Source organism: Danio rerio, chromosome 20 (genome assembly GCF_049306965.1).
Source record: "Danio rerio strain Tuebingen ecotype United States chromosome 20, GRCz12tu, whole genome shotgun sequence".
Lineage (NCBI taxonomy): Eukaryota > Metazoa > Chordata > Actinopteri > Cypriniformes > Danionidae > Danio > Danio rerio.
This window is the reverse complement of record NC_133195.1, coordinates 4,298,865-4,323,221: the sequence shown is the minus strand read 5'-3', so window position 1 is coordinate 4,323,221 and position 24,357 is coordinate 4,298,865. Positions and strand designations below refer to the sequence as shown.

Below are 24,357 nucleotides of genomic sequence, written 5' to 3'. Positions count from 1 at the left end.
TTGGTTAAGCCTCTAGTACAATGACATAAAATCAAATAATACCTACTAAACAAATAGACTTAAAAATGTATTATTTATTTTTAAACCTACATATTTTTAATTATATTAATGCTTTTTTTTATTATCACTGAGATACAGTTGTAGTTTTTAGCCATTTGTATTTTAATGTTTACATTTTTGGCAAGTTTGTTAAACGCTTTTATTATTTATATTGTTGTTTGCTTAGTTTGTGTATAGTTTTTATTGTAGCTGTATTTCAAAACAATTTTTTTTCCAACCTGATCTTACAAGAAAACGTAACTATTTTACGTTTTGTCAGTTAGTGGCTAATTTGTAAACGACTTCATTCATACGTAAATGTACGAATTATTAAAAGGAGGTGTGGCACCAAACCCCACCCCTAAACCCAACCGTGATTGGGGAATGACAAAATCTTACTAAATTGAATGATTGAGATAAATTCCTTCGTAGGTGCGTAGTTTACAAGTTGTTAAAAATTGTTGCGGGGGATGCGTAGTTCACAAGTCGGTAAAAAAATTGTTTGAATTCTCAGATCATGAAGTAGTATTTTTTCTTTGCGCTCTTCTTCATGCTATATTTATGTATATTTTGTGTTTTATATGCAAACTTTTTTTAAGTAAAGTACAGTTAATCCACTTACAATTGATAGTGATAGTTAACGTCAGTTGTTCTGAGCTCGCTCTGAAATTTAAGCGATTATTTCGCAGCCGAATAAAAGGCATGTAAAAAAAACTTCAAAATACCTCAAATAAATGATAGTAAAGCTATTTAAAAGAAACAAAAAAATATACACAATTGAACAAAACTATTGATGAACACTTCAAAATAAAAATAACTAAATAAATAAAAAAATAAAAAAACATTTTGAAAATACTGCCAAACAAGACTCCTTTCAAAGAGTTCATATTAAATTTGATGAATGTTTGTTTTACTGATGAAGTGATTGAACATCATATTGAACATCAATAGTTCATTCATTCGTTCATTTTCCTTCGGCCCAGTCCCTTTATTTATCAGGCCTCACCACAGCGGAATGAACCGCCAAGTTATCCAGCATGTTTTACACAGTGGATGCCCTTCTAGCCACAACCCAGTACTGGGAATCATCCATACACTCTCATTCACACACATACACTACGGACAATTTAGCTTATTTAATTCACCTATATATGTTTAAAAATACATATATTTTTAACATGTTTTGACTACCAAAGAGTAAAAACAACATGTTTTCCTCATTTTGCACAGCTAAAAATAGTGTTTGGGACATTTTATATGCTGCAAAACAGTTGCAGGATGAAACTGTGTGTCTGTAACAAAATATAAAACAATCAAAGTATTTTAAACAGCCACTTACGAGCTAAAATGTGCTGTCCATGTATGTGGCCACTAAAGCTCTAGGATGTTAAGGTGATAGTAAAAAAAGAAAAACAAATTCTGTCATCATTTACTCACCCTTCGCCTCTTCCAAGTGTATATTTCAGTCTTCCGTTGAACACAGAGGAAGATATTTTGAAGAGAGCTGAATATCTCTAACCATTAACTTCTAAACAATTAGTTTTTCCTACAATGGAAATCAATGGTTACCCGTTTCCGACATTCTTCAAAACATCTACTTTGGTGTTCAACAGAAGACAGAAACTCAGTTTTGGAACCACTTGAGGAAAAGTAAATAGTGAGTGCATTTTCAGTTTTGGGTGAACTATCCCTTTAAGTGCAAGTTGCAACCAAAAGGAAACACTTAGGAAAAGCTACACGTGACAACTACAAATCTTGTTTAGAGAAATGCCTCCAATATAAACAAATCTTGCCCTGCTGATTAAATTTAGAGAAGATAATAATGTCCAGAGTACAGTGGCGCCTACCGTAGCAGTTAAAGGGCCATGAAACCCCCTCGTTTCAGCTGGGTGTTTTTACACCTCTACTTTGGAAAAAGCCAGAAAAGTGGGCGTGTCCAGCTCTGTTTAGGGGGGAGTGTCGGAGGAAGAAAAGAGGCACGGTGTGGGAGTGTCTATTTGGGCACGCGACTGTGATTACATGGGCATCTGTAGTCGAATTATTTGCCAAATTATTAAATGGTGGACTTTAACTGTCTTTCATTCAGAGAATTCATTCATGTCCCTCGCGACAAACGAGATATTTGATTCGAGGAACTGCTGTAAGCGTGTATATTTCATGCAATGTTTGATACCGCACGGTGAATGAGAGAAAAAAAAAAACTCAGCATTTCCCGGAAACTTAGATGCACTCGGCAGGAAGCATCAGAAAGCCGCGTGTGTTATTCCGGTCACAAAATGCGGTAAAAATCCTACACGAGGTTAAAGTTTGGTTGTAGTGCTAACATGTTTACACTCGGTGCAATAGTTAACTTAGTTCGATACGAACAAACTGAATAAACAAAGAGCACTGGTCGCTCACTTACCAAATCTGTAGAGACAGGACAATCACCAGCAACTAGAGCCGCGTCTTTATTAAGAGGAGACTACAAGCGAATCCGGATCTCAGCGTTTGCAGATGAGAACAGCTCTCAGGTAAACAATAATCCTCCTTAGACACGTAAGTTATTGTTGTCGAGCGTCGCGTACACTGTTAATCCACACGTGAGTCTGAGCTCTCACAGAGAGAAAATGAAAACGAAACTTCACTGCAGCAAACTATAAAAGCAACACTTCACGCTTGTTTTGCCAACACAACATGGCGTCTTTGTCGTCTAAACACTTTGACAGTAATGAATATTAATGAAGTTGCACAATAGAGCGCGCTGATTGGTTTGAACCAAGCCTTACTCATGCATTAATGCAACACACTGTAAGACGTAATAAGACACACTCTGGCACAGACGTCCAGTCTGCACGCTGGAATACACGCTATTATGTCATGACCGTGACGCAGCTTCAAAAATTTGTTTCAAACCGGAAGTGCGAATTTGCTTGAAATAACGCAAAAACAACCAATTTACACTTTTTAGTGAAATATATGTGTCCTAATAGTGTTTTTAGCAGTGTGGGACACATATACGACTGTCAACAGCTCAAAAAATGTGTTTTGGTGTTTCGTGACCCTTTAAGAAACATGACTGCACTCCATGAGGTCTTTCACGCGGGGCTACATGGTGGGAAAAAGCCACCGTAAAGCCCACTAATCGTATCCGCTCACATCCAAATAACTAACAGGCTTAAAACGTCATATTAGAGAGCCGAGCCTCAGTTACAAATGAGAGAGTAGAGTGTCTTTCTCTATGCGTCCCCTGTCCCGATGGAGTCTCTCATTGACAAGCTGAGAAAGTCAGCGTGTGTGTACAAAAGGCAGTAGCAGTGTGTGTTTCTAAAGCGTCCCTACTGAGCCTTTGGAGAGCTGAAGAATGTTTATTGTTCTCCGCGTGTGACTGAATCTCTTCCAAGATTCCGAGTGGTGCTCTTCCACTCCATATCGAGGCCTGCAGGAATCACCCGCCGTCGCAGACCTGCCCTTTAGCAGAAGTGCGAGAAGAGAAATATGCAAACCAAATATTTTCGTCCCAAACAAAACTTCATCGGGATAGTCAGAGTCTGCGATTCAACATAGAGCTGGGAGATACATGATAAAAAATCTCATATCACGATAGAGCTAATATATTATATCATGATAACGATATACAGTTGAAGTCAGAAATATTGGCCCTCGTGTTTATTTCTTTCCCCAATTTCTGTTTAATGGAGAGCAGCAGATTTCAACACATTTCTAATCATAATAGTTTTAATAACTCATCTCTAATAACTGATTTATTTTATCTTTGCCATGATGACAGTAAATAATATTAGACTAGATATTTTTTAAGACACTTCTATACAGCTTAAAGTGACATATAAAGGCTTAACTAGGTTAACTAGGCAGGTTAGTGTAATTAGGCAAGTTATTATATAATGATGGTTGGAAAAGTATTGAAAAAAATAGCTTAAAGGGGCAAATAATTTCGACCTTAAAATGGTGTTTTAGATATTGGTGCTAGATATTTTTAAATGTAAATCAAAGGCGGCAACACCAAGGCTCCAAAAATACAAATTTATTAAATTAAAAAGGCTGACACAGAGCGTGTAACGTTTCGAGCCGCCGGCTCTTCATCAGACAATGTTTATCACAATCAGGTGCTTCTTTTTATACACTTCCGGATCACATGATCTCCTCTCGCATATATGCCAACATATACATACATGCATATGTATACATACACAATCGTTCATATATACATATACATACACATGAATACGTATACACATTCACATATAGTCTATAGCTTTGATATTATAAATCAAATTACAAAAAATATATATAAATACATAAATAAACTATAATATTACATCACAAATTATAATAAAGAAAAATAAATAAATAAGGAAAAAAAAAAAAAAAAAATATATATATATATATATATATATATATATATATATATATATATATATATATATATATATATATATATATTAGGGGTGTAACGATTTATCGTTGTACGATTTATTGCGATGCAAAAATGTCACAATATATGCATCGTGGCGTTATGACGATTTGATTACGATATGACGTCCGTTTTCTCTTATTAGTTGAGCTGTTTGCACTTGAGCTACGTTCCACCTGCTGTCGCACGTGAGTTCAGATTGCAGCAGCAGTAATGTTAGCAGACCAAGATGAGTGGAGCTGAAATAGATGATGGCCCATCCTCTCAAAATCAGACGTCTGGCAACATTTCGGTTGTACAGTCATTGCTTTGGACTCGTCCGCTATTTGACACGCATACTGGGTCAAACATCCTAAGTTTTAAAGTCTTCACAGTGATTTACATACTTTGCACAGCGACAGGAATACCTCCTAATGGTGTTGAAAGAGTCACATACTGTATTTATAAGGTACAATTCACCCTAAAATATCATTCTGTCTTCATATAATGTTCCCGCCGCAAAATCACACATGACGTGAGCTGACCGTGAGCGGTTACTACAGAGGGCGGACTTTGATAGACGCACGCGTATGGCAAGCCGTTTTAGCATTAAAACCTTTGTTCTGACTATCCATAAATATATTTAGAGATATCTCTAATTATATTTTGACTAGTCATAATTATAATTCGACTAGTCAGAATGACAATTAGAGATATCTGCAATTACAATTGTACTAGTACGAAATCAGATTGGAGATATCTGCAAATATATTATGACTAATCATATTCCTCCATTGACTTCCATTGAAAAATATTTGCAGATATCTCTAAATGAGTTTTGACTAGTCACAATTGTAATTAGAGATATCTCTAAATGAATTTAATTAAATATGAATTAAATACCTGGAAATGTGGATTTTTTTTTTTGCACACAAAAAACGCAAGTGACCAATCAAAGCCTTAAGCTCTTACTGTTAATTTCAATTGAATAGAAAGCTTATTTTTTTTGCACCTTTACTTAAATTGTTCTTTAATTTTGTCTCTGTCATTTCAATAATATTTTTAAGAAGTTTTTTAATTGTTTTATTTTCCAGAGACAGGCCTGTTTAATTTATTTTCTTAAAGAAGGTTCAGTTTAACAAGTTGAAACAAAAGAAATACATAAAAAATAGTTTACTTGGTAAAATTTGCATTTCAGTTAAATTTTCAATTTTTATTCCAAATATCGTGATACATATCGAATCGTGAACATTATATCGTGATACACATCGTATCGTGAGCTGAGTGTATCGTTACACCCCTAATATATATATATATATATATATATATATATATATATATATATATATATATATATATATATATATATATATATATATATATATATACACACACCATGATACACCAGACTATACAACAAAATATAGCCAAAAAACCTTTAAACCAAACCCTTACTTAAACCTTCATTCATTCATTCATCATTCATTCATTGTCTTTTCGGCTTAATCTCTTTTTTAGTCGGGGCTACCACAGCGGAATAAACTGCCAACTTATCCCACACACTTCCCCGCAGCGGATATTTTTAAAATGTGTACGTGTGGTATAAGTTGTTTTTTTTATTTTCAGACATTTCGAATAAGTTTCAGTATAAAGTTTTGATGAATTGTGATTTATTCACAAAAACGTCCATTCAGTATGCACATTTCATGTGAACATTCGTACGCGTGGTATAGACCAATTACCAACCTACGTCACACATGACGTCACACCGGTACCCGGTTGCAAAAAAAAGACAATGCAATGGGAAAGATGTCGTGTTGTGCAGTAGGATGCCGAATTTGAGTCCAAAAATAGAAAACTTAACTTTTATCATACACCACACACCGCTTTAATACCAACTGCAGACGTCTTTGGCTAAATGGGAGTTGAATGAAGTGAGGAGCTAATAAGAAATGCTGGACTCTGCAGTTCTCATGTCATATCAGGTAAGTTCACGCTATGCTGAATCAGACACATCACTCGTTTTTGATTGCAGAAATGATTTTCAGCAAGAACAGTTACTTATGGTTAATTAAACTGCTGACACTGAATGCTAAGAATTAGATGTAAAAGTTACGTTTATTAAGGTAAACTTGGTTTTATATTCACACATTCATTCAGTGACAACTTGTGACACACTCCCTATATTGTTTACCACGGCACTTTGAATATTCGGTCTAAAATAACCTGCAAGTGTGACTTGAAAACAACATTAGCAGTGTTTATTTGACTGTCAACAATGTTGTATATTGATAGTCATTGGCTGCTGCAAATATGATTTCGCTATTTAGAGTTTTGCAAATAATACTTTTATGAAATTATATTATTTAGGGAGAAAGTCCGAATGTGCGAATATAAAACCTACTTTACCTCTATGTGTAGGTTCACATATCCTGCCGTACAAGTGTAGTTCACTGTCAGAATGCAGTCGTTTTGCGTGTTGATGAACAATTACCCAGGCCTTGTGTTACGTTAAATCCCTCTTCTTTCCTTGTCTTTGGCTAGGCAGAATCTCGGTGTTTAGCTCTCTATAGTGTTGAATCTGGTCATCATGGAGCATTATTTCTTGCACATGACCATACAGAACAACATTGTTGGCATCCAAACCTTTAAACCGTTAAACCGTTCTTGTAAAATCACTTGTAGCTTCAATGAGATTGTATATTTGGGGCTGGATGCTTGGTCATTCCGTCTTATCCAATATCCATTGGGAGGGTGCTATCGCAAATGGACCTGTCAGACGAACGCCGCTCACTTTAACTTAATTTTGCCGAATCACTGTGCTTATCACTGGGTGACGAGCTGTTATAATACGCTTAAAGCATTATTTAAATTATATATATATATATATATGTATGTATATATATATATATATATATATATATATGTATATATATATAATTTAATTAATATATCTTATTCTAAGACAACAACAAACTCTGCCCCGTATCTGATGTCATTCCCTCGATGTAAATGCTAGCGCTCCCAGTTGCTTTCTGCCACCTCCCTGCGCGCGTTCTGAATGTTTACAAACATGGTAATTGGTCTATAAGATGTTCTTGAGTTTTTCTGACATTTTAAATAAATTTTAGTACTAAAGTTTTGATAAATTATGATTTATTTTGAGAAAATTTCTATATGGACATTTCACGCAAAAAAAAAAAAATGTGTACGTGTGGTATAAATTATTCTGGAGTTTTTTTGGGGGAGACATTTCAAATATATTTTAACATGAAAGTTTTGATGAATCTTTATGTATTCCCAAAAAAACGTCCATACAGACATTTCACGCAAAAAAAAAATGTGTACGTGTGGTATAAATTATTCTGGAGTTTTTTTGGGGGGAGACATTTCAAATATATTTTAATATGAAAGTTTTGATGAATCTTTATGTATTCGCAAAAAACATCCATACGCACATTTCACGCAAAAATATCTATGTGCTGTATAAGTTGTTCTTGACTTTTTCTAACATTTCGAATACATTTTAGTACGAAAGTTTTGATGAATCTGGATTTATTCACGAAAACCTCCATAAGCACATTTTACGCAAAAATGTGTACGTGTGGTATAAATTGTTCTTGAATTTTTTTCGAACATTTCGAATAAGTTTTAGTACAAAAGTTTTGATGAATTATGAGTTATTCACAAAAACATCCATACGCATATTTCACACAAAAATATGTACGTGTGTTACAAATTGTTCTTGACTGTTTGTAACATTTCAAATTAATTTTAGTACAAAAGATGATGAATCTTGATTTATTTACGAAAACATCCATACGGACATTTCACGCAATAACTGTGCAAACGCTTGTTTAGTAAACGAGACCCATTATTCTATGAAATCCTGTGTTCCTATTTTTGTGTAGCTTTTTTTCCAGATTAGCACAACGCTATCCTGTTTTTAGCCATAAATAGCACAAAAGCTCTTCACTATCAATACAGACAGCTCTGTTTGCCTGGTGATGCCATTTACTAGCGCAAGCATTGTTTAGCCTTCAGTATAGTGCGGACACGTGCTTATAGTTTGTCTGCGCTGTGAATAAGTGAAGTTTGGCACACATTCCACAGCCTGGGGGGTCAACAGAGGGAATGTTTTGCCCCGCCCCATTTGCACCCACTAGAAACAAGTGTTCATAAAGCAGGAGCGGATGAAAGAAGCATTTGGTGTCCCTCACAATCAGTCTTTTCCACCGGCAGGAGATGAGAGAAGACAAAAGGCAGCGGTGGGGGGTGGGGAGAGAGACGGAGACGGATGGAGAAGAGAAATATCCTTCATCCAGACTCTCCAGAGCTCAACACAGTGGGCTACTGAAGCTCTGCTTGTGTTTTCTGGTGCGATTCCAGCAGTGATATAACAGCGGCCAGTCTGACAGAGAGGCTGAGCTCATTGAGACTCAATTATCCTGATGAATAAACTCACTGCGCTGACTGGAACCCAATGGTACCTGAATAAAGCTGGTGAACTTTAGATGGAGACTTTACACAGGGATTTATTTAATATGTGAAATGTTCAGCCAATGAAAACAGAGGACTTTTACATATACTTAAAGTCTTAAAGGGAGAGTTCACACCAAAATAAGACTTTAAAAAGCTTTTAGGAGTTTCTGTTGAACGCAGCACCCTGCTGAAAAATCCAGCTTAAACCAGCCTAGGCTGGTTGGCTGGTTTTAGCTGGTTGACCAGCCAGGTTTTAGAGGGGTTTTGGCCATTTCCAGGCTGGTTTCCAGCCATTTCCAGCTGGGTCTTAGCTGGTCAGGCTGGAAAATTACCAGCCAAATCTAGCTAAAACCAGCTGGACCAGCCTGGTTCAAGCTGGATATAGCTGGTTTTGGCTGGACTCCCAGCTTGGATAGGCTGGTCAAGCTGGTTTTAGCTGGTCATCCCCCAGCCTGACCAGCTAAGACCAGGCTGGAAATGGCTGGAAACCAGCCTGGAAGTGGCCAAAACCCCTCTAAAACCAGCCTGGTCGACCAGCTAAAAGCAGCCAACCAGCCTAGGCTGGTTTAAGCTGGATTTCTCAGCAGGAAGAAACAAGATATTCTGAAGAATGTTGACAAAACAAAAAATAGTATGGAAGCCAGTGGCTTTTTCCCCCAACATTCTTTAGAAAATCTTGTTTTGTGTTCAACAGAAACTCAAACAGGTTGGGGACAAATGAATGCTTAATCAATGATGGTACAATATTCATTTCTCTGGACTTGAAAATATGCTATAAGGGTAGATTAGAATTTAAAGAACAACATAAGTTAACTGATGCTAATCTGTAGACAAGTAAAGACCAGAGCCAGGCTATGAGCAAGAGTGTAGCCGCTTGCTAATGCTAACAAGTCTGTTTTTTTTTTGAAAGCAGCTGCAAGTCAAGCCAAGGCATTTCTCCCAGCATGTGCCACAGGAATGAATCAAGCTATGAACTTGGTATGAACTGGGACAGACAGACAAAACAGTAGGAAGACAGAAGGATAGACAGACAGACGGGCAGAGAGAGGCTGATGGATAGCATTAGCATTGCTAGGAACTCACTTGTCTGACATTAAGGGCAATTTTCTCAATGTTTAGATTATTTTAAACCCCTTAGATTCCAAAAATGTAAAATAGTTGTATGTCAGCCAAATATTTTCCTATGCTAACAAAGCAGATTATTTGTTAAGTGATTTATAAATCCCAACAGCAACAAAAGAGACACTAATGATGGTTTTGCGGTCCAGCGTCGCATTTTTTTTTCTCCTAGATTTAGTGAGCTAGTGGTGTGGTGAGCTAGGGCTGTGGTAAGTGCTATAATACTGTTATTGCTGCAATGTGTGAACTGACGTTATCAAATGTCACTCACTTTGTCACACAAAAATGCATCTTGCAAGTCCAAAAACATTCAAGTAATGAATTGTGGAAGAATGCATTAAGAACCCACATAGCAAAATTTCTCTGGCCCAGCTTTGGCCCACACTATCAGCTTTTGCTTGGCCCACATCCCAGGTAGCAAAGAATTCAGGCATAGACTTGGCATAAATCAGGCACAGCAGGCATTTATCCGGCACTGGCATACAGCATGTGGGCCAAACATGGCCCCGGTTTGGCATGGGTTGCACCGTCATCAAGGCGGCACACAGTACTTGGGCCAGATGTTAATAATTGATATGTGGGCTATAAGTTTGGCCTATCTTGACCCACACTTAAAATACATTTTAAATTCTACCAATCGAGAAAAAGCATGCCCATAGCACGCCTAAAGCCTGGTTTATACTTCTGCGTCAAGTGACCGGCGCAACTCACGGCGCAGGCAACGCGCGCAGCTGTGCATTTATACTTCTGCGCGCTGTCTCCGTTGGTCTGCATTAACACTTCCGAAACGCTAGTGGGCAGTGAGGTGTAAATGTTCCTCTGTGTCGAGTTTCTTCGCTTCTGTTTTGCTATTCTGAACACTTCCTGGATGTACAAGTGACTCAAACTCGCTCATTTTGAGGCAGGAACCGGCAGACGTGCAACAACTTTAACCATGAGGTAAACACAGAACAAAACTTTCCATCCGGAGCTCCTTCACGGGACTCCACACTTGTAAACAATCGCTCGCGCCATTCGCGCGGCTTTCGGTCCCGCCCAGACTCGTCGGCGCTAGCAAGCCGACCAATCACAGAGCTTGCGCTACGCGTTGTTGCGACGTGTGGTTACAATTTTTGAGAGGTGCACGTCAGTGACGGCGATGGCCACGGCGAAGGGCTATGCGTCAGCGCCGTAGCCTACGCCGGTGTTTGACGCAGAAGTATAAATCAGCCTTAAAGCGCAACGATTCATGGGTTTATCAATTTCATTGCAGTTCCCTACTGAAAAAAACAGCCTAAACCAGCCTAGACTGGTTGACTGGTTTTAGCTGGTCGACCAGGCTGGTTTTAGAGGGGTTTTGGCCATTTCCAGGCTGGTTTCCAGCCATTTCCAGTCTGATCTTAGCTGGTCTGGCTTGAAGATGACCAGCTAAAACCAGCTTGACTAGCCTAGCCAAGCGGGGAGCCCAGCCAAAACCAGCTATGTCCAGCTTAAACCAGGCTTGTCAAGCTGGTTTTAGCTGGATTTAGCTGGTAATTTTTCAGCCTGACCAGCTAAGAACAGGCTGGAAATGGCTGGAAACCAGCCTGGAAATGGCCAAAACCCCTCTAAAACCAGCCTGGTCGACCAGCTAAAACCAGCCAACCAGTCTAGGCTGGTTTAAGCTGGATTTTTCAGCAGGGTTGTGACACACCAACATATCTGGCCCAGTTTAGGCTTAGTTATGGTTTATTAACTTGGCTAAGACTTGGCCCAGATATGATCCATGTTTGGCCCTTGTATGTAAGTCCAGTCATGTACTGTAATTCACTGCAGCATGTGGGCCAAGCAAAAGCTGACTGTATGGGCCAGAATCTGGGCCAGATATGTTTTGCTATGTGGGATGCTGCAGTGAATTACGGTACATGACCGTACGGACCCGCTCTGATTCAGCTCAAACAACTTTGTCAAAATCGTAATTTCCAAACTTTTTCTTGTATACAGTTAAAGACTGAATCATTCGCCCTCCTTTTTATTTATTTTTTTAAATATTTCCCAAATGATGTTTACCAGAGCAAGGAAATTTTCACAGTATTTCTGATAATATTTTTTCTTCTGGAGAAAGTCTTATTTGTTTTATTTCGGCTAGAATAAAAGCAGATATTAATTTATTTTAATATATTTTAAGGTCAAAATTATTAGCCCCTTTAACTTATATTTTTTTCCGATAATCTACAGAACAAACCGTTGTTATACAATAACTTGCCTAATTCCCCTAACCTGCCTAGTCAACCTAATTAACCTAGTTAAGCCTTAAATGTCACTTTAAGCTGTCAAAAAAATCTAGTAAAATATTATTTACTGTCATCATGGCAAAGATTAAATGAATCAGTTATTCAAAATGAGTTATTAAAACTATAATGTTTAGAATGTGTTGAAAAAATCTGCTCTCCGTTAAACAGAAATTGGGGGAAAAATGTACAAAGGGAATAATAATTCAGTTGCCTTATCTAGTCTATGGACAACTGTCACCTGTGGTGGAGGGCGGTCTGTGTGTTTACGTCTGCGTGTGGATGAGTCACAGCCAATGTTGCTAATAAAGACGAAACTGCCGTCTCCGCCTGATACACAAACAGTCAAACCACAGTCACGCAACTCGCTCTTGTGTGACAATAGCTCATGTGGCCAAAAGCCCCAAAAGTTCCTACAACATGACGAGATGCTGAAATGATGTTAGAGAGAATTGATGTGGCCTGACGAAGAGATTTGATCACTAAAAGGGAAAACATTTCTCCTGCATTGAGTGAAGTGTGTCAGTCTGGTGGCGAAATATGCAGGCGTGTTACCGCACGATTCCTGCCGATAGCAGATAATCACCTCAACAGCTTCAGGCAGTGAGGCATATTTTCAGCTGAACGCATTTCTCTACTTCGCTCTCATTTATTTAAGGAATATTAGGGCTGCACTACAATTGAAATAGAAAAAAATATACATTTCTATGACCCTGAGCCACAATATATTGAGTGTATTTTTATTTTATGGCAAAAAATCTTTTGAATATTGAGCAAAGATCATCTTCCACAAAGACATTTTGTGTTTCTCATTGGAAATATATCAAAATATAATATACATTATATACAAATATATTGTAATTTTTCATTAGCATTGTTAAGAACTTAATTTGGACAACTTATAAAAAGCAAAGTCTCTTGTCCTACACTGTAAAAAAAAAAAACAGCTTGGCTCCATACAATCGATTGGGTCCCACACAATCCTTGATTATTATGCCAAAATGAGTGTATAGTTCCCAGCCATCATCTAAAACTTTTCATTTTCCATTGGTCTTATTATATCAAATAATTACAGAAGAGTTTAGCTATAAATAAAAAAAATATTGACAGCTTTTTATTTTATTATTATTTTTATTTTTTTCGGAAAATGCTAATGGTCTAATTGGATTCAATGATTTATGCTAAGCTAGGCTAAACATTTTCCTGCCAGACGTGGAGATCAGCTGAATGGATTCAAAAATGAAAAGTTTATACAATCTTATCTAACATGAAAGATAGGGTATATGCGGAGCTGGTGTTTCTTCCCATATTGATAAACTTCCGGTGAACGGTTAATGTGACTTTTTCTTTTCGATTTTATACGGTGCCTTTTACAGCATGGATGTTTTAATGTAATTACAATACAATCAGTTAAATAGACTTTGGCATTCATTTAGTTGCTCAAGCGTAAAACGAGACGAAAAGCTGTTTACTCGCACGCACCCGTCAGGTTCTGCAGGCTAGCGCAGAAGCTCCATAGAATATACTGGTGTAAAATAAAAGTTAATATTTTAAAGACATTGCGGGGGAAATGTAATTTAATGCAGTGCTTCTTGTACAATCTGAGACCCACTTTATATTGGATATCACTCTGCCATTGGAGATCGCTTATTTTTAAAGAAAACAAAGCTTAAACGCGGCGATTTTACAATGACATACAGTTCACCGGAAGCGCTTAACCCGAAGTCAAATTAAAAGTCCTTTAGCATACTTCCGCATATAGACTATTAAAGTTAACTTGATGGTTATTAAAATTTAAAGTGCATTGAACATAAAACAATTAAGTTTTCCCTACAAAACATTTATGATTTGTGCTGATTCAGCTTATTTTAAATAAATAATTTAAATAAACTACAAACATCACTTTTTGAGTGCAACTAAATGAAAAAGCTTATAAATCTCAACTTCCACATTTTTAAAACTCAATACTTATGGTTTTGTGATACAGGGTAACATTTAGTTTTTCTCTTATATAAATAATAATTTACAAAAGTTCATTTTAGATTGATTTCCCAGAGATGGGTTGTGGCTGGAAGGGCATCCTCTGCGTAAAAACTTGCTGGATAAGTTGGTGGCTCATTCCGCTGTGGCGACCCCGGATTAATAAAAGGACTAAGCCAACAAGAAAATGAATGAATGAATGAATGAATGAATTTTAGATTGACTTTAGATTGATTAAAGAGCACATTTTCATAAAATATAATAAAATATATATAATTCAAGCATACACTCAAAAAGATAATGTTTTCGGTTTGTTCAAACTAATTTTTAAAATCACCTGTAACAGCACAATTCTTGAGTTTTTTTTTTTTTTTTTGAGAACATGTAATTGTTTTATGTTCAATCCACTTAAATGAGTAAAATCTAATAAGCTAACTTAATTCCTTCATCTTGTCCCAGCATTTTTACAGTGAAGACCAATAGAACTTAGCAAAGATACAAATTAAATGTATTTATGTTGTTGTTTTTTTCTGGGGATGCTAAAAACATTCAAGTAGAGAAACTGAATAATCAACACTGTAAAATGTCTGTAATTAATTATTTTTTTTACGTATTTTGTAATTTATGTTTTTGAATTACATTATGGGATCTTGATCTTTCCTTCAACAACTTTTGATCTTGAAAAGTTGAAAGTGATTTTTTTTTTTTTTTTTGTTTTTTTTAGTTAAGCCTTTAAATGTCACTTTAAGCTGTATAGACGTGTCTTGAAAAATATCCAGTCAAATATTATTTACTGTCATCATGGCAAAGATAAAATAAATCAGTTATCAGAAATTAAAACTATTGTGTTAAGAAATGTGTAGAAAAAAATCATAATTCCGTTAAACAGAAATTGGGGATAAACATTCAGGAGGGCTAATAATTCATGATGGCTAATAATTCTGACTATATCGAACAGAATAGGTGTCTCACATTCGTATTGCTGTGTCTAAAGTTCAGTGAAACAGTTTGCTAATTAGCGGCTAATTTCCTCCAGATTGCTACAAATGCAAACAGTTGTTAAAGGTAATAAAAGAGATAAGACAGGGCGGTAATCGGGGACCTGCTGACCTGTGAATATGAGCTGCTGTGTGAATGCTTGACTTCTATGAACAGGTAAACATACAGCAACGGCTAATGCTGGTGGTTTTTTCAGGATTCAAATGTAAACAAATGGGAAGCTTGCTAATTCACGTAAGAAACTGGTTTAGGATCAGCTAGCTAACTATTTTATTTCTAATAATTTATACATTTTTCCAGTTGTAGCAAAGAGCTTAGAATGACCAAGAGGCGACACTCGATAGAATGTTCCATTGCAAATTAATTAATAATTTGTTGAAAATATTTTCCAAATCATATTTCACACAAACATTTATATTACTACTTTTTTAGTTCAGATGGTATAAAAGGGTTCCCTCGCATGAAGATGATTGATCATACCTTAAAAAAATATCATATTTAAAAAGTGAACTGAGCAGCTAGTGTGAATGTGGCCTTTAGAGACTCGAATAAAGCACATCTGTTAACTCCCGCATTGTCTGAGACAGCTTTTATCCTCTCAAACTGGCGTCGGGAGAGCAACGCTAGTCCTTCATTAGCACAAAAGGCCAACTTTTAGCTAGCGTCTGAACAGCAGGTTTGGGGTCTTTAAGGTGTCTGGGTTTATAATTAGATGCATGTGCTGAAGTGTGTGAATGGCTTTGACCCAAACCAACTCAGAAGTCTTTCGCATCACAGTCACTTCTGGTTAGCAGGGAATTATGGGTATTCGGCATTGCGGTGGCGCTTGATGCTCTGCTCAAGGTCTCTGCTATGTGAACGTTTTTATGGTGTTGTTTTAGGCCCTGTCCGCATGAACACGGAGTATTTTCAGAACCGCACTTTTGTTTCTACGCAGTTTTGCTGTTTGTCGACATGAACACGAAATATTAGGTGAGTGAAACCGGAGATTTTTCGAAAACTCTGGGTACTAAGGGTGTCACGATCTTCCAAATCCTTGATTCGATTACATTTTCGATGTAAAATAAATGAATAAAATTACATAAAGTAAATGAATAAGTTACATAATTACCACCTGTCAATCACTTTTTCCGCGGGACTCATGAATAGGCAGTGATCTGTGTCGTTATAATGGCGTCGGTAAAAAAGACACACAACCAACAGGAACCAGCCAACAGTATCTGAGGTGTTCGCTAAAATTACCAAGTACAAGTGTGAAAGTGAAAGATTAAAGCAGTCTGCTGACCGGCTGACTGCCTGGACCCGCTGTCTCGAGTGCATAACAGTGTGTGTGCGTCTTTATCTGAGCCTGTATGTGAATGTGTGTGTGTGTTCCAACCCTGCTTTAAAACACTTACCTGTATGTTTCAAACAAGCCTGAAGGACTCCATTAGTTTGATCAGGTTTGTTTGATTAGGGTTGGAACTAAACTGTGCAGAGCTGCAGCCCTCCAGGAACTGACTTTGACACCTGTGCCTTAACCCAACAGTAAGACCTGGTGGTTGGCATGATTACAGCTAAAAAGATCATCTTTGGTATTTTGAAATCTCCAAAGGCTCCCTGTTATCAGCGATGGCTAAATGAGTTGCTTTATGTCATTCAAGTGGAACAACTACATCTTGAAACTTCAAAAAAGCTGTAACCACATGGGGACCTATCTTAAGACTCTCGGGAATCTAGCATTTTAGGTTCACCTTTATTTCTAACCTATATATTGTTGTCACTGGCTTTGTAAAAATGTGAGTGTTGTTGTCTTGTCTATACGTTTACTACTATATATGCTATATGTTGAATAGATATTGACACATATTGTCAATTATTCTGTACTGTTTTTTCTTCTCTTTATTCATTTTCTTTTCGGCTTAGTCCCTTTATTAATCAGGGGTCGCCACAGTGGAATCAACCACCAACTTATCCAGCATATGTTTACACAGCAGATGCCCTTCCAGCTGCAACCCATCCCTGGGAAACACCCATACACTCTTGCATTCACACACATACATACGACCAATTTAGTTTATTCACTTCACCTGTACCGCATGTCTTTGGACTGTGGGGGAAACTGGAGCACCCAGAGGAACCCCACAAGAACATGGGGAGAACAGGCAAACTCCACACAGAAACGCCAACTGACCCAGCCGGGGCTCGAACCAGCGACCTTTTTGCTGTGAGGCAATCGTGCTACCCACTGTGCCACCTTAACACCTTTCTTGTGACTAAATATCTTATAAATGTTATATTAAATATTATAAAAAACACGCCATGGTCATATTGTGCAGGTCTGAGTGTGCAGGTAGGCGAGTGGGCTTGACAAACCACTTGTAGGATCTAATTTTCCCCTCTTCTGGACCATTTTGATGGATGTAAACTATGGCATTGGTCTTAATGTATTTTCTGTATTACATTTTGAATTTCCAGAGCTTTCAAGAATCCAAAAAGGTCCACATATTAATAAATTATGTCATGGCAGCCATTTTTACATCAAGATATAATTAAATTGTCTTTTTTACGGTTATGAAATAATTTGGTAACAAGCAGGAAATGTTTATGGGTCAGTGACATGGCCACATTGAATTGATCGGTAACACTTTACAATAAGGTTCATTAGTTAATACATTTACTAACATGAACTAATCATGAACAACACATGTACAGCATTTATTAATCATAATTGAACATTTACTAATGCATTAATAACATCCAAGTCCATGCTTGTTAACATTAGTTAATGCACCATGAGTTAACATGAACTAACGATGAACTACTGTATTTTCATTAACTAACGTTAACTAACATGAACAAATACAGTAGTAGATGTATTGTTCATTGTTTGTTCATGTTAGTAAATGCATTAATTAACATTAACTAATGAACCTTATTGTAAAGTGTGACCAATTGATCTATACACCAGGAAATTTCTATAGCTAAATTTTTCATATCCAAAGATTTAAGTATTTTTTATTTAGTGTTATTTTCTACAGCTGTAACTTTCTATTACTATAATTTTCTGTGTTTTTACTTTGTATTATACTCCATAATTTACATTCTTATTAATATTATTTGTGTTTTTTAAGGTCACAGATGTTTGTATAAGCATTTCACTGCATATCGTAGTGATTATGCGACAAAAATTGTAATGTAAAATGGCAAAACTACCATAATTAAGTATAGATGTATCTGGAGATGGAAGTGTTAAGTCAAACAGATGCATGACATCTGATGATTTACTTTCCGTCACTATTTCTAATTATGAATTTCATATCCGCTACTTTATGACTCGATCAACAACGAAAATATGTAAACGGAAAGCAGTCTGAATGAGAATACAATTACAGATAAATATCAATTCCCAGGATCAATTTTAAAAACATACTGCTATATTTTCTGCTAAACACAGAAAAGAAAAAAACAGCAACAACAACATTCAAATTCAAATGAACAACCACAAAAATCCAACCTACAGAAAAGTATTTGCTTATGTAAATTAACTGTTGACGTTAGAGTGGAATAATAATAAAATGGGAGTCAACTTTTCCAATGCTGCATTGTATCTCTTTTAAAACAATAATAGTAATAGCTAGTGTAATAAACATTCATGCCTGTACTGCTAATTAAAGTAATAGAGTAATGATAATTTTGTGTTAAAGACTCAAACTATGATGTTAATAACAGTATTTATTAATAATGCAGCTTCACAGAAAAGCAAACAAGTCAAAAATGTGTGATGGGCTAATACAACAGCGAGTCCTCACAATAAATATGAAAGGACATCAGTATGATATCTTAAGTGTTTTTTTTTTTTAGAAACTAATGCTTTGGCAGATGTAAACATTTCAAGTTGAGACGGTTTGCCGGTTTCGATCATGTGGAATAAATAAACACCGAGTGTCTGTTTGGTCAGGGATGTAGATGTTGCCTTTACAAACATTTACCATGGTAACAGTTTCTGACAAAAGTTAGACTACTACTGTTTTTACATATAACTCCGTAAAATAAAAACATATCGATATATAATGAAAAACATACCATGTTGTGCTAACATTTTAAGGACAAGTCACTTTCTTTAAAGTGTTGCCAAAACAACATAACAAAACGGCTGACGATGCTTGAATGGGGTCTCGTGTGGCTACATTTACTTAGGCTAACGTTACCCCTCGCTGTATTGTACAGTAAATTACCACACCTCGAAGTAGCCTAAATACATTTTAATAAAGGAAACAAGTCTATATATTGGATCCACAGTGTTTAGTTCGCGTGAGAAACGAGTCACCGATCGCTTACCTCGGATCCAGTCCACAACCTGAGCCGCTGTCCACTTTGTTATCGGCTCCATTCTTCTCCTCAAATGTCCAGAAAAGTTTCTAGCAAATTCTCAAAGCAAGTGAAGTGAAATAAAGTTCCCCGGAGCGCGATTTCTCATGTCTAACAACTTTTAAACACTAATGAGCAGATCAGAGAAACAGCGCTGAAGCTCAACCCACAGACCGAAACTAAACACACACGTAAAGTTACAGAGAGAGAGAGAGAGAGAGAGAGAGAGAGAGAGAGAGAGAGAGAGAGAGAGAGAGAGAGAGAGAGAGAGAAAGAGAGAGAGAGAGAGAGAGAGAGAGAGAGAGAGAGAGACCGCGGGGAGGATCATGTTACATTCACGGGTCAAATTTATATCGCCGCTAAATCGTCGAGTAGATTGTATGGTCAGGGTCAAACCCTCTCTAAACTTCAGAACATTCATTAATTTTCCTTCTGCTTAGTCCTTTATTCATCAGGGGGCGCCACGGCGGAATGAACCGTCAACTTATCCAGCATATGTTTTACACAGCAGATGCCCTCCAGTACTGGGAACATCCATACACACTTAAACTACGGCGAATTTTGTTTACCCAATTTACCACATGTCTGTGCGGGAAACCGGAACACCCTCGAAGCAGCGACCTTCCTACTGTGAGGTGACAGAGCAAACCACTGAGCCAGCGTGTCGATGACATTCAGAACATTTAAAGTCAAGTTAATGAAAAGTCTGTCATTTTCTGAAAATGCAGTATTTATCCTGCATACACTGTTAGACTGGATTGTTGTAACGTTGGGTCAAATATAACCTGGCTACTGTGCTAAAATATTTGTTTACATTTAATAAAATTAATAAATAACCCAACATATTTGACCCAGCGCAGGTGCTTTTCTGCTCCCTCTATTAGTTATTTGATTTGAAACAGTGAGTACATATAATGGACTATAGGGTCTAATATCCTTCAGTCTACAAATGCAAATGTTTTACTTTCTGTTGTCTTTTGTTTTTGTTGTAGAAACCAGGGTACATATTTTACATGGTTAATTTACATCTTAAGTTTAACATAATTTATAAGCACGTCAATTATTTGAATGAAACCTTAAACAATATATATATATATATATATATATATATATATATATATATATATATATATATATATATATATATATATATATATATATATATATATATATATTTCGTTGTATTTCATTTATATATAAATACAATTCTTGCAACAGATTGCTTAAAATATATAATTATATTTAAAATATTATTGTTTTTGATTTGCATGTTATCTTGGTTTTGTTCACATTTTATTTTTATATTACGAAACAAAATACTATTTAAAAGTTTAAGAAGAACGTTAATTTGATGTTATTGTGTTTGTTTATAAAATTCATTAAAGGGAACACAAATGAAGATATTTTGAAAAAAGTTGTAGGAAACACAAATAGGCTATATGGACGTCCATTACAAGTTTCCAAACATATTGTCACCTTAATTATAAGGTTTTATTTGACATTTTTGTCATAATTGAGTTATTGGCATATTCTTATTAAATGACAACTTACATTACGTAAAGTTGTTTACATTTTAAGACTTTTTTAATTTAAAAAAATGTTACACACATACTGTTTGCTATGAAATGCAAACATTTTAAAGTTCAATATCTCAAAATCGTTCAGAAAGCAGTCAGAACCTTATAATTCCAAGCTAACAATTTGTTAAAATTTCTCCTTTTGTGTTAAACAGAAGAAACTCCGGTTTGAAACGCAATAACGGTGAGTGTGGAACTTTCATTTTTTTTAAGTGAACTATCTCTTCAAAACTGATTTATCAAATTTTGTTGTGGTATTTGTGTATACCTTAATATGATTAATGAGCTATCATACGCCGCCCTCTATTGGCCAGATTTTATGAGTGCAGTTAGAGAGCTGACTAACTTTTAATGTCAGCACATTTATTCACCATATTTTAGTACTAGTAAAAACATAATTTATGTGATTACCATTTATTTAGCGTTGTAATAAACTCACTTTTATTATTATGATTGGATCCAGAAACCAAAATTAGACACTGAAAACTAGCAATGTGCTTTAATAAAACATATGGCTTGTGTTCATTTGGAAAACACAAAAGTAATACAAATGCAACAAAAACATCTTATAATCAATTCAAAACATTTTGATTTGTATCAACATAAAAAACTGAGTGTCCTCAACCGTCAACAGAGGTATTTTGGCCCATGTAACAAAACAAAAAAAAACATGCAAAGAATTTAAAAGACGATAGTTGCTGTTATTGCAGGACACAGGCGTTAGTGCAGGTCACTCCATCCATCAGCTGAGTCTCCAGAATGGCCGTCATCCAAAGCCGCTGCTCCGCCGCGTTGGCGGCCCGCAGGAGGTACACGCGTTTCCCGTCTTTAGGTGTGATGCTCCAGCAGTAGCTCCCGTCACCATCATGCACCTCCATCCTCGCTCCAGCTAAATCAATCACCTTTTCCGCAGACTACAGGGAAAGGATGCAGAGAAACACCATTATTAAAATTGTCTATAAGAAAACGGATGAAGGTATTTTAAAACCAGTGTAAAGTTTTGAAAGTAATTCATTACAATATTGAGTTACTCCCCGAAAAAAATAGTTGCGTTACTTAGTTGCTTTTTATAGAAAGTAATGCATTACGTTACTTTTGGGTTCCTTTTTCATACCTGCCTAAATCTTTCTTTTAAAAGGCTTAATCTCTTTCAGAATGTGCAGGGTATTTTTCTTTCTTTCTTTCTTTCTTTCTTTCTTTCTTTCTTTCTTTCTTTCTTTCTTTCTTTCTTTCTTTCTTTCTTTCTTTCTTTCTTTCTTTCAACGTGAGCTCTGAATTTAAGGACAAACGTAAAACATTTATTAACCTTTTATTTAAAAAAAACCCTTACCTTTCGATAACTTCCTGACATACATGCCGCATATGCAGATTAATGAAAGTTGAAAATGTGTTTGCAAGCTTTGTATTTTTGTCTCATTAGTTCACTGAAATAGAGCTCATTTTCGCATTGAGTGATTCAACGTGATTACACTCATTTTAAATCAGCAAACTATTTTTAAAAGCGTATTCATCTAAAAGGAAACTCGAGTTACATTTTTAAAAGTAATCAAATGATATTACTTAATTTTTTAATGCGTTACTTTACTTGTTATCTACAAAAGTAGTATTATTACGTTACGTTACCTAGCGTTACTTGATTAAATACCCCCAAATATGTGTGGTCATGCAACACTGCAAAGTAATGGTCTTTTGTGCTAGAGAAGAGGCAGTTCTAGCATTTTTGGCTGTAAATATCTTTAAACATCCATTCACAGAGAATGTACATGTTAACATTCAAAAAACAAGCAAAACAGACCACAGACCACGTTAAAAAATGTCTGGATTCCGTATTTTGATAATTTGTATGTAATTTCCAGATAATAACAAATAATTCCCATTATTTCTAATGGGAATGCATCTTTACAGCGCCACAGGAATTTAGGACACATGAGCCAGATCTACAATCTGACAAAGGAATTTTGTAATAGTAAGTTACTGTCTGAGAAATGAACAACGTATCAGTTTTGAGGTAGCCCTGTTTTATTCATTCATTTCTTCCAGCTGCAAACCATCACTGGGTAACATCCATACACACTCACTACGGAATTTAGCCTACCCAATTCACCTGTACCACATGTCTTTAGACTGTGGGGAAACTGCACCTGAGGAACCCCACGCAAACACGAGGAGAACATGCAAACTCCACATAGAAACGCCAACTGACCCAACCGAGGCTCAAACCAGCGACCTTCTTGCGATCGTGCTATTTTATACATATATATATATATATATATATATATATATATATATATATATATATATATATATATATATATATATATTTTATTGTTTTTAGTTTGTCTTTGTTTATTTTGGGGAATTTGTTTGGTTATGTTTGTATTATTGTTAAAAAGAGTTATAATATGTACCTAGATTCACTTTTACCCTCATAAGAGCATCTTCAAAAGGCGTTGCCATGGTACCAGTACAACAACAATAACAGCAGCACGGCCAGTGGAAACTCAACCCAGTGACATTTAACGATACTTATTAAATATTAAACGAGCAAAACAGTTTGTGTAGTAGACTGAGTTAGAGAGCAGGTGTGCTGAAGTTAATGTTCATACATAATCTGATCGCTGTTATAAGTTTTTTAAGAGCCTGACATGGACAGCGAGGATTACTGTATCATTCACTCTTACCTCCTCGTTTAAACCATAAATGAGTTTTCCATCTTTGAGATGAAACCACGACATCTTCCAGCGCCTGGTGTAGTGGGTTTTCTTGAATAACCATCCTTTACACTCTTCTGGGTGGTTTTCGTCGGTTTTACCGTTAGAGGTCGCCGATTCTAAATCCATTGCTCCAAGATGATTCTCAAACACGCGCATGCGCAAGACAAAACAAAAGTCTTTTGTTAAAGTGGCGAAATGTAAAATTAAATAATAATGACTGATACATATATAATTTATAAATAAATTATTGTGCTTATTGTTTATAAAGCGTTATTTTGAGAACTTACAAATGTAAATTAAATGAGCAAACGAATAAATAAGTTAAAATGTGACGATAAATGTTTTTTAGTTATGTTCGATCTGCTCAAATATTAAACCAACAATATATAATCAAGTATCTCTACTAAATATCTTTTTAAAAATAGGGTTTTCGTTTGTCGGAATTAATTTAGACA

The 24,357-nt window shown here is 36.1% G+C and overlaps 2 protein-coding genes across 2 annotated transcripts in view; both read right to left on the bottom strand.

Annotated features, from left to right (window-relative positions):
• cnksr3 (cnksr family member 3) overlaps positions 1–19,781 on the bottom strand; it is a 70,467-nt gene extending 50,686 nt beyond the window's left edge. The window contains 1 exon segment of the mRNA NM_001113647.1: positions 19,582–19,781. Within this exon segment, the coding sequence (NP_001107119.1) occupies positions 19,582–19,633 (52 nt within the window). The 5' untranslated portion in view covers positions 19,634–19,781.
• Positions 19,782–21,665: 1,884 nt separating this feature from the next.
• On the bottom strand, positions 21,666–24,058 carry si:ch73-111k22.3. The gene is given in 2 exon segments (NM_001386283.1): positions 21,666–22,102; positions 23,870–24,058. Coding segments are annotated over 2 exon segments (372 nt in total). The 5' UTR covers positions 24,029–24,058; the 3' UTR covers positions 21,666–21,889.
• Between the last annotated feature and the right edge of the window lie 299 nt (positions 24,059–24,357).